General features: G+C 37.2%; 1 protein-coding gene across 1 annotated transcript in view; it reads right to left on the bottom strand.

Moving 5' to 3' along the window:
• RRM2B (ribonucleotide reductase regulatory TP53 inducible subunit M2B) overlaps positions 1-11,830 on the bottom strand; it is a 42,503-nt gene that overhangs the window by 8,187 nt on the left and 22,486 nt on the right. Inside the window, exon 7 of the mRNA XM_007123499.3 lies at positions 617-721. Within this exon, the coding sequence (XP_007123561.1) occupies positions 617-721 (105 nt within the window). The remainder of the gene's footprint in view (positions 1-616; positions 722-11,830) is intronic.

The raw sequence follows: 11,830 nt of genomic DNA, 5'->3' as shown, positions 1-11,830 counted from the left end.
GAAAGGGGGGAGGCCACAGCAGTGAGAGGCCCGTGTACAGCAAAAAAAAAAAAAAAAAAAAAAAAAAAAAGTTTATAAACTTATTTTACTTTTCAACTAGTCCTTTAAAATGATAAAAGTACATTCTAAGTGAAGCATCCAGGTCTTTCTAGTTAGAGATCTTTACATGCCCTAAATCATACTTTAATGTTCACTAATTCATTTATTTATTCGTTCTGTGAACATTTGATGCATGCTTTAAGCTAGATACCCTGCTAGTTTAAGAATACAAAACAAGAAACCATCACTGCCCTCTAGCAGCTAAAAACCTAGAGAGCTAAGATAATTAAAATAGTTTGTTGTGGCATGAAATTTGACAGATCAATGAGACAAAAAAATAGTCCTGAAACAAATTATAAGATCTTAATATATAATAAAGACTGACTTATAAACCAAACTATAAGTTGACATAATAACTGCAATACATCATCTATTGGTACTGCCAGGTTGACCATATAATATTGCTGATACCTATTTTGACCTACAAAATGGCAATTTCATGTGTCAACCTAGTGAAATAATGGCACAAACATCAAAGAAAGAGAGATGTGCTAATTATGTAAGCTTTCCTGCTTACCTGCTCAATTTCAACAGCATTAACAATGATCTCCCGAACCCTTTCTTCTGAAGGCTTATTTACTAAGTATTGAAACATCAGGCAAGCAAAGTCACAGTGAAGCCCCTAAAATAGAAGAAAAATATCACTGTCAAAAGATGTTTAATCAGCTATTTTCACACAGTGATGTATCAGGCATTATATAAAGTAGTTAGGAATGCAACACTGAACTTCTGGAAGACAGAAGAAGGATTAACAGGGCCAGGAATTTCTTTTCTTCAAATCTTATTAAAATGCCAATTATAATAACCTATAATGAAAAATTTTCAATGCCAGCAAATCTCAGTTCATTAACATGAAAGAAGAATTAATTAACAACAACAAATCTGCAACCAAAAGCATTTTGGAAAGGAAAACAAAGAAGAACCAAAATGCAAATTCACTCATTTTTAGTGTTTTTTTAAAAAATTAAGAAATGATTGAAAAACAATTAAGTATTTAAAGAACAGGTGAAACTCAGAGATTTCAAAAACACAAGTTATATTAAACAAGAATGGTTCAAGATAAAAATAAATTCAGTGTAATGAAAATGGAAACTGAAGAATTAAGGATACCATCTGAAACTGTATAAAGCAGAAATGACATTGCAGATAACTCAACAACAAAAGAAAGCAAAATTGTGAAATACCTTGAGAACAGAATAGTTATGCAAATATATGAAATGATATAGAAATTAAATAATTGGAGAACAGAATAGTTATGCAAATATATGAAATGATATAGAAATTAAATAATTGGAGAACAGAGCAAGGAGATTCAATCTACAATAATCGGGATTTCAAAACACAGAACAGATGGTATAAAGCTGAAAACAACAGACGTAAATTTCAAAAAAAAAAAAGAGAGAAAGGTCAGAGACATAGAAAGATGAGACACAGAGACATAGAAAGATGATGGAGTTCTAAACAAAATTAACAATTAGAGACGACAACAAGGCAGTCAATTAACATTTCTAAACTACAAAGAAAAAGAAATGAATCTGTAAGCCGACAAGGGAGGAGAAGGTGGAAGGAATACACACAAATCAGAGCTGCTTAGCTTTTTCTAAATGAAACAACAAAAACCCAGACAATTGAAAGATAAGACTCAAATCAAGGGCTGTATTCCAAGGATTATTTACCTAGTTAAATTGTCATTCCCAGAAGAAACCATTAGAAAACAACCTCTTTACATAGCTAATCTTAGAAAATTTACTAGTGAAACATACTCCCTCCACTTGACTCAAAAGGATATTTCAAATTACCAAAGGCTGAATTTCAAATGAACTGCTGAAAGGTGACAACGTAGTGTTGATTAGAACCCATAGCTAGCTACCTATTACAGAGATGAGTAAGTCAAAGGCAGGCACTTGTAACTGTTAAATCAATAAGGGAATAAAATTAATTCTGAGGTTTAAAGCGACTCTAATCAAAATCCTAGTGGGGTTGTTTTTAAGTTAAAAAATTAATCTGGAAGACTAAATGGGCAGAATCTATTAAGAACACTTTTAAAATAAAAGTTATGAGATTTAGCCTACTAATTATCAAAACATAAAAAACTACAATAATTAAAATAGTTTATTATGGCATGATATTGACATATAGGTTAATGAAAAAGAAAAAGCCCTGAAACATTTTAGTATACTCGAAGTCTTAATATATAGTAAAGAAGACATCACATGTCAATGGAGAAGGAAGGATTACTTAAAGAGAATTGGAAAAACTTCCGAAGAGTGTGTGAAATAAAATTAAGTTACATTCTAACTTATCCTATGCTTTATTTATATTACATTCCGTACTTGTACTAAACAAATTTCAATGGCATTAAAGAGTTAAATGTTCAAAAACAAAATATGTGTGACTATTTAACTCATCTCTGAAAGTAGATCCCACGAATTTCAGGGTTTTGTACATTAAAAGAACAAACAGGGGACACACAATTTTTGAGGGCAGGAGCCCACTGTGTCCTCCTTTGCCTGGCAAAGTAATAGAACTATCCTTTTCTCCTTCACCCAAAACTCTGTCCCCTGAGATTCGATTTGGAACTGGTATACAGAGAGGCCAAGCTTTCGGTAACAATTTTGGTGATCACCAAGGGACCGCCTCGGGGACGGTCCGGGGGTGGGTGTCCCTAGAAGCCAGATCACCTGGGACCCTTGCCTGGAGGCCGAGCCCCGAGTCATACCCCGTCTGCCATCCTGGCAGCTGGAACTCTGAGGTGGGAATAGACAGAGGAAGAGGGACCGCCCTAGCAACTGCCGAGGCCCTTTTTGCCTTGAGGACATTCCTCTCTTCCTCTCTTCCTCCTTGCCTGGACCGCCCTGGACTTCCTACTCCTAGGAATTGTTTTGGGGAAGCAGAAAAGATAGCATCTGATGTCGCAACACCTCTGCCAGAATCTGGGTAAGTCCCTGGGAGTGCACTCCCAGGCTCCTTCAATTTTGTCCCTCTGAAGAACTTTTGGTTCCATCTGGGGAACGTTTGGTTCCCATCTGGGGATTTTTTGTTTCGGAAATCCCATCTGTAAGGCACTGCTTAGACTAAGGTCATGGGATAAGTAGGACTTGGAAGCGACCACTCTGAGCTTTGTGCTGTCTGTTTTTTTCTGGCATAAGGCTTCCGTCTGCTGGCGAGGGTTCTGTTTTGTTTTCAGTCCGCTCGTGAGTGTTCTATCAATCAAATATAGGAAGTGCCCCTTCTCCTTCTTTTTCTTCTCCTTCTTCTTCTTTTCTTTCTCCTCCTTCTTCCTCCTCTCCTTCTTCTCCGTTTTCTTTTTTTCTCCTTCTCCTTCTTCCTCTTCCTCTTCCCCTTCCTCTTCTTTTCCTTCTCCTCCTCCTTCCCCACCTTCCCCTCCTCCTCCTCCTCTTTCTCCATCTGATAGCCCCCTGGGGAAAATCCTGGCAGACTCATCGACCTATAGTTCTAAACCTATAACGAGGAAAAAAAAATGAAATTCTATTGTAATTCTGTTTGGCCAACGTACATTCTTGAAAATGAGGAAAGATGGTCTTTGAATGGTAGCCTAAATTATTATACTACTCTCCAGCTAGAGCTGTTTTGTCACAGGAATAGAAAGACAGGAGAAATTCCATATGTTCAAGCATTCACGCACTTACATAATAAAAGTGAGCAGCTAGGTAACAAGCTGATGGTACAAAGAGAAAGGAAAGTCATTTTGCCTAGAGCTGGTTGTTTCTGAAGGGAAAGGAAAATAAGGGAGACTGAGAAAAGAGTTGTACATGTTTTGTTTGTGGGACCATGTTTGTTGTATGTATGTATGCATGTCAGTACTTACACTGACCGGTTGAGACGTCTTTGAATAACAGGGCTCACTAACAGGGCTCACATGTGACAACACCAGGGAATCCATCCTATTGTGTCTGGTTTTGCCTGTGGCAGAATGTTGGTTGGGATTTTCCCTTTTGGACTAGCCTTGTTATGGGTGATCAGAGCTCTGTTCCATCTTATAACACCCCACCCAGGGTATTTTTACAAAATTGGGAGATCTTCAGCTATTCCCCCATGAAAAGGAATTGTTATTTCTCTCCCCCTGTGCCTAGGCCCGCCAGAACACTTATTTTATCTAGACCATCTCTAGTTCCTGAGACTGAAGAAAAAGGCAGGGAAAAAAGGTCTTTTTAAACTCAAGCAAAAAAACTGAGATCTCTGGTTCAGTCTTTATGTAAAAGTTAACTTGTAAATGAGCTCTATCTAATTGACTTAAAAGTAAGCACTTACAAATTACATCTAAATGTCTAGAAAATTGGCCAAAATAAATTTTAGGACCACATGATCTGGGAAATATTCAGTACTGAATTAATATCTGCTATTGAAGGTGGCTTAAGCTTGTTGCTTTGATTAATATAGACATGTCTTTAGAGTCATCAATGTTAAGTAATGCAAGTGTGATAAGAGCTTTTGGGTAAACTCTTTAGGAATAATTCTCCATAAGAAAGCACATGTTTTTAAAGTTGTGCATGATCAGGATTTTCAAAGATTGGATTAAATCTAGTTGGGTAAATGGATTTTGTTGGGAGTGGGCTAGGGCAAGACCAGATTCCTATTTGCCCTTGAAATCTTTTCACTTTGTATAAAATGAGTGAGTATTGTTTGGCAGTTTCTAAAGGTTCTTTTGACCTCCAGCTAACTTTGAGATTCTTCAGAGGGCCCCTGAGGCATCTCAGAGAGAAATATTTAACTGGGATTATTTGGTATGTTAAATTAAATGTAATCAGTCAAGTTAAATGTAATCCTGGTTATTGTAACCAAGTTTCTTTACCAATTACATTGCAGTCAGATGCTTAACTGAGCCCTTTTAAGTCTTTCTGTTGCTGTACTCTGATGCTTTTGCAAAGGTGCTTCATCTTCAAGAAGACTTATGTGAAGGACCCCTTTTGACAAATACAGGTCTCTGATAAATTTCATATCATACAGCTGAGCTGGTTAAGAAATTTAAAAATCTTAATGGAGAATCTGATGGCTTCATAAAAAGTTAGCAAAAGGATTAGTTACCGAGTGGGCTGGTAAATAATGTTTATGGTTTTCCCAGACATAGGGGAGCCCTTCCCCTCAAGCTACTTATGACTTAGAACAATTGGGTAAATTACACCTCTGTAGAAAAAATTGAAATATTCTTTTATCTCTGCCTGGTCCCTCCAGAAATTGGAGACTCTTGGGTTATGAAAATGAGGGTAATTTTAGAGAAAAGGATTATGTTTCAATAGATATGAAATTCTAGTTCTGTTAATTGAAGTTTGAATTTATGAAAGTTATTGTGTTACCCACACTTTTGCCCTGATGTTTAGGAGGAAAGGAAAACTACCCAGTGAAGGTATCAGAGTGTAATTACTCATCATGTACCACTGCTTATTTTAGGTCTATTGCTGAAAGCACATGTACAATGCTTGTGTGACAATTGGGTATAAATGATAAAATGTATAGCCTATAAAGCATGTCCTCATTAACATACCTCTGTGCTTGTTCACTATACTTGATCAGTTTTCCCCTAATGTGGATGGACTAGGCAAATACAAAGGAGGCCTAGCACCAAGGGACATGATCTACACCTGGGGCAAACAGCTGAATCACCCTGGCACCAAGGGGCAGATATTTTGATCATCAATGTCTTCTACTGAAAGACTTGCAATCAAAAGGGGAACTGAAAGAAAAAAATCTGCACATATTGAGGTATGAGGAAGTCACTCTGGCCTATACATGGTTTAACTTTAAAAAGCGGTAAAAAGCGGCCTGTTTTGTGGCCTTTCAGAAATACATTGTACATCTGCTTTAACACTGACATGGGGAATGCATTTGAGAGTCAAAATGGAGTAATTATGATAAAACTACAAGACCATTGTGGATGTGATTTCAGACACATTCATTCCTGTATTGTCGCAAACATGGAATCTTCTGAGCTATGTCAAACTCAAGGATGCCACAAGGATTTAAAAATTCCCCCACCCTCTTCAACGAAATTTTGGCTAAAGATTTAAGAGGATTACACCTGGATCAAGGTTGAGTAGAAGCCTTTCCAGCCAGAAGGGAAAAAGTAGTAACAGTAAAAAAGAGAAACATCTCTAACACAGGATGAAAAAAATTAAACAGTATGTACAACAGATTGGTCAATTGTTAACTGTATGCATGGATGAGTTTATGTTCCACAGGTCTCCCCCTCATCTGGAAGCTCTCTTGCATCCCCTCAAAGCAGGAGACAAGGTGCTGCTGAAACTATGGAAAGAGCAAGGACCTAAGCAGCAGCTTAAAGAGAAACAGAAGGGATCCTAGGAAGGGATCCTATGACATTCTTCTTACTACTCACGTCTCTCTAAAATTGGATGGAGTAAAGCCATGGGTACATCACACCAGAGTAAGAAGATTACCAGAGACTGACCAGCCAAGCCTGCCTACAGCCAGTGAGCAGACTCCCGAGAAGCGGACATCTCACCCTTTGGGAAACAAGTATTTGTTCCGACAAGCGGAATGAAAATTCTGTTTTCTTAGCCTTTCTCATACCTTCTACCTATAGATTCGTATGCTGATTCTTTCTGATAATTCTAACTGCTAGATATGTGGTCAGCTTCCTATTTCCAGGTCTTCAGGATTGCCTTGATGGGTTTTCCCCACACAAGGAATAGTTTGGAAAAAATTGGCTACAACAAGTCTCTCCTAAGTACCAGTTCCAAACTGGCCTTCAGACCTATTCTGAATTCCTAAGGGAATGAGATCCATTCTGCCTACTAAAGTTCCAGTCATCACTCTTACCTCTAACCAGACCAAGAAATTGAGATCTTAATCATATAAGACTTGGATCCAGGATGTGGAACTCAAATATTTTTAATTCAGTATCTATTCCCCCAAAATTAGGCAGGACTATGCCCCATCTGAGCAGGAAGTAGTCAGAACAGTCATCGCCCACTTCCCTGAAAGATTTGGGGAAAGATAAAAACCGAAGTGGGGATTAAAACCAAGTCTCCCTAAAACAGGGTTCCTCTGTTTATGATTAACATCTCTATCCAAAATGATTGTTCCCTTTCTTGTCCAATATCTGTCCTCAAGATTGAGGAGTATCAAAGAAAAGGGTGGAGTGAAACTGAGTGAGGCCCTGTGGGGCTCCCAGGCTTGGAGGCCCTTTTGTCCCCCATTTCTTGTAGGAAAGACTCCAGGCTCCATGACCTTCCCTGAGTTCCAAAGGGCAGATTCGAACAGAGAAATGTAGCTTTCTTCGAGGTCAGGAGCCCACTGTGTCCCACTTTGCCTAGCAAAGAAATAAAGCTATCCTCTTCTACTTCACCCAAAAAAAAGAACAAACAAAATTAAAAAGCAAAGGACAGGGCTTCCCTGGTGGCGCAGTGGTTGCGCGTCCGCCTGCCGATGCAGGGGAACCGGGTTCGCGCCCCGGTCTGGGAGGATCCCACATGCCGCGGAGCGGCTGGGCCCGTGAGCCATGGCCGCTGAGCCTGCGCGTCTGGAGCCTGTGCTCCGCAACGGGAGAGGCCGCAACAGAGGGAGGCCCGCATACCACACACACAAAAAAAAAAAAAAAAAAAAAGCAAAGGACAAACTGGGAAAATATTTGCAGTAAATATTACAAAATTCATATTTTATATTATATTCATGTGATAAATATAACAAACTTAATAAACAAATACTTATTGAAAGAGCCCAATCAGTTACTGTGCATTGGGAATATATACCGATGGGAATAAAAGCAAAAGACCAGAACAGGTAACTACAGAAAAAAAGACAAATGACTAGTATCACTATGAAAACAATGTTCAATCTAAGCAGTAATCAAATAAATGCAACTAAAACTAATAATGAGATACTAACTACTACTATCAAATTTATCCAATATTTAACAAGTAAATCTGGTAAGGGTATAGTAAGAAAAGACATGTTCATACATTGTTAGATGGGGCTGCAAATTGTTATCAGATTTCTGGAAAGAAATCTGCACGTAAGTATGATGGCCTTTAAAATGTTCATGCCTTATACTCTAGTAGCTTTATTTCTAGGGAATCTAGCTCAGGAAAATAGTATGAAATTGAGACAAAGCTTATATACAAAGATAGTCATTTTGCATTATAGCAAAACAAACATACAAAAAACCAGGAAACAACCTAAATTTCTAATTATAGTCAAATAAATGATATATGTACTCATTAGGATATGTAATAGATATCTAACAAAACTGTTTCCAAAAAATGCTTAATGTCATAGAATAATGTTCATAATATTCTGCTTAGTGAAAAAAGATGATCTTAGCTCAAAAAAATATGAAAAAAGCAGAATATCTCAAATTATAAAAATATATTTGTATATATTTACATAGGTTTAAATGTAGGAAATTGTCCAGAAGGAAATACAAAATATGGAAGGTGGCTATCTCTGTGTGTTGAGACTGAATGATTTTATTCTCTTAATTCTCTATAATAATCATATATAACATTAATAATAAAAATTATTAGAAATTTAAAGACATAAAACAACACAAAGTAATTATACAAAGCATTTTTTTTTCTTTTGGCCACGCCATGCGGTTTGCAGGATCTTAGTTCCCCAACCAGGGATTGAACCCGCTCCCCCTTAGCAGTGAACACACAGAGTCCTAACCACTGGACCATGAGGGAGCTCCCAAAAAGTACTTTCATACATATTGTTTCATTGCATTTTAACAAAAGCCTGTTAAGGTGTATAACTGAAGAAACTGAGGCTCAGAGAAGTTAAGTAACTTGACAAGGTCACTTTAGAAATAAGCTGAGGAGCTAGGATTAGTCAATCAATGTGACCCGAACGGCTATAATGGTCTAACACTGAGAACACAAAGATAAATGACAAGGTTTCTGCACTCAAGGAACTTGAGTCCAGTAGAGGAGAGAGACAAGAAGTGCAATACATGTTATGGACTCTAAGGTAGGGACAAGTTCAGGTTTCAAAGGAATACATAGAGCAAAGAGTGGTCAGTTTTACCTAATTGGGGTAGGAAAGTTTTAAGTGGCAACTTGTGAGAAGGTAATCAACAGATGAAAAAAAAAATGGTAGAAAAGATGGAAAGAGTGTTGCAGACAGAGGGAGACAAGATTTAGTTACTGACTGGATATAGCTGGAAAATAAAAAAAAGAAGCAATCTAAAATGACTCCCAGATTTCAAATTCATATGACTGGGTAGAAGGTAGAGGCACTCAATGAGACAGAGAAGACAGGAAGAAGAACACATTTCAGGAGAAAGATGATGAGCTTGACTTCTGAAATACTAGGTTTGAGATATCTGTGGAGCCTTCCAGGAGAAAACGTCTATCATGCACTTGAATTTATGGGTTTGGAGCTCAGGAAAGAATAACCAGGCTAAAGATAAAGTTTTAGTTGTTATGAGCATCTAGGTGGCAGCTGACTCCATGGGAATAAATAAGATCAGCCAGGAGGTCATGTATAGGGAAGGAGAGTGACCAAAGTGGGAACCCAGGAGTACATTGGTACATAAGGATGGGCAGAGATTGAGGAGGAACAGTAAGACAGGTAGGAAGAAAACACAGTCTTAAAATCCAAGGAAGAAATGACTTCCTCTTTTATTTTAATTAACAGGATATTTGTGTCACCATAAGCATTTTCAGCAGAAGGAAAAATAAATGAACAGCAGCTATGATTACAAATATAACTAGAAGAATACTTCATTCCTTACTTCATCTCTGCTGATGAGTTCATTGGAAAAAGTAAGTCCAGGCATAAGTCCTCTTTTCTTTAGCCAGAATATAGCAGCAAAAGATCCCGAGAAGAAAATTCCTTCTACAGCAGCAAAGGCCACCACCCTTTCCCCTGGGAGACAAAAAATAGTTTCACTTTCTGAAATATCATATACTGCAGACATTTTCAAGCTTATATATGTATAATATATACTTTTACATATATTTTAAAAATAATAATATCACAACTGTTTTGCCAAGAAACACAATCAACAAGTTAGTGCCACGACCAAGTCTTCAAAGGAGGAAGTTTGCCACCTCTACCTACTAGAGCAGAAAGGTATGTCAACTTCAGGTCTTACGTCCAACACTGGACTCCTGCAGGTCTTGGAATGTGGACAAAGGAGAGCCTTCCACATGCAAAAAGAGAGGTGATATATCTGTGCACCACACGTGCCTGTGAGTGCAGGTACGTGTTTGTGAATGCAATATGTACATACATCTATGTTTGAATACTATGCTCTGTTGACCCTTTTGAAAACAAAAATAGCTCTTTAGACTAGTGAGTTATTTGTTTTAGGATGGAGATTTATCATTAATTTAGCATAGATTACTATATTTTCATCTTGCTATTAATAAGATAATAAGAGTAATTGATTCATTTTTAATTGACATAAATGTGATGTCATGTGAATGTTCATCTATAAGGGAACTAGACTATAATTTTATACAAACTGTGAATAAGAGGAACATTGTCATTTTAACTATTCTATGCATTCACATGAATGCTACAGAATGAAAATCAGAAATAATTATAGAAGGCTATTCTTTTTGGAGAGGATTAAAGGACTATGAGGGGTAAATTTTACAAATTTTCAAGAATAGATGTGAGCTACAAATGTTCCAAAACATTTCTTCTAAAAGCTAAAATGAATCGTAAAGGCATCATGATTTTAGAGATAGGAAAGTAGGATGTATTTTTAAGATACAGCTAACCTCTATGATGCAATGCAATAAGATTGTGTAACTCATACTTTTTTTGATGTTTGAAATGTAATTTCATTACATATATTAAGGTTGAATCTATATATTTAATGTTTTAAAGTTTTTTAAAGATATTTTTAAAAACTAAGCAATATATCTCACTTTTTAAAAAACTAAGCAGATTGTCGCAGGATGACTGCCACCCTCCTCTATTTTCTCTATTTCTAGGTTACTTCTTTGGTAGTATCATGAAAGACATGCTTTCTGTGAGCCTGTCCATCATTTTCTATCCACACTAATCTTTTCAGTGCATATTGAACACCTTGATGTTTCCCTTTGTTTTTCTCTAAAGCTAATGCTTCTCAAAATGTGCTTCTCAATCCACTTGTGAGAAAATCAGCTGGGTATAAAATGCAGATCACTCTCTGGTGAGGACCAGGAATCAGCAGGATTTTTCCACAAATTCTCCAGATGATTTCATGTGCACTGAGAACCACTGCTTTTCTCATTCTTGAAATGAACTGAAAGCAATGCAGACATATATGTTTCTTCCCTGATACACCTTCCCTGATACACTACATGCTTGCCCATATCTTACACTACATCACTGGTTCTCAACATGTGGTCCAGGGATCCCTGGAGATCCACAGACCCAGGAGGTGTGTGAAGTCAAAACTATTTTCATAGTAATAATAAGGCACTATTTATCTTTTTTTACCATCATTCTCTCATGAATATACAGTGGTGTTTTCCAGAGGCTACACAACAATCTGAAAAACCTGGTAAAATACTTCTCCTTTTTCTAACTACATATCTGAAGGACGATGGATTTTCTTTATATACTTCAACCAAAACAACATTCTGCAACAAATTGAATGCAGAAGCAGATATAATCCAGCTATCCTCCTGTTAAGTCAGACATTAAAGAGATTTGCAAAAATAAAAAACTAGGCCATTCTCATTCCAGTGAGAATGGAATGGCCAAAACTAGGCCATTCCAATTTTTGGGGAAAATACAGTGTTTCTTTTCATAA

This window comes from Physeter macrocephalus, chromosome 15 (genome assembly GCF_002837175.3).
Source record: "Physeter macrocephalus isolate SW-GA chromosome 15, ASM283717v5, whole genome shotgun sequence".
In the NCBI taxonomy this organism is placed as follows: Eukaryota; Metazoa; Chordata; class Mammalia; order Artiodactyla; family Physeteridae; genus Physeter; species Physeter macrocephalus.
Note: the sequence above shows the minus strand (reverse complement) of the source record. Positions and strands in the feature narration are given on the sequence as shown.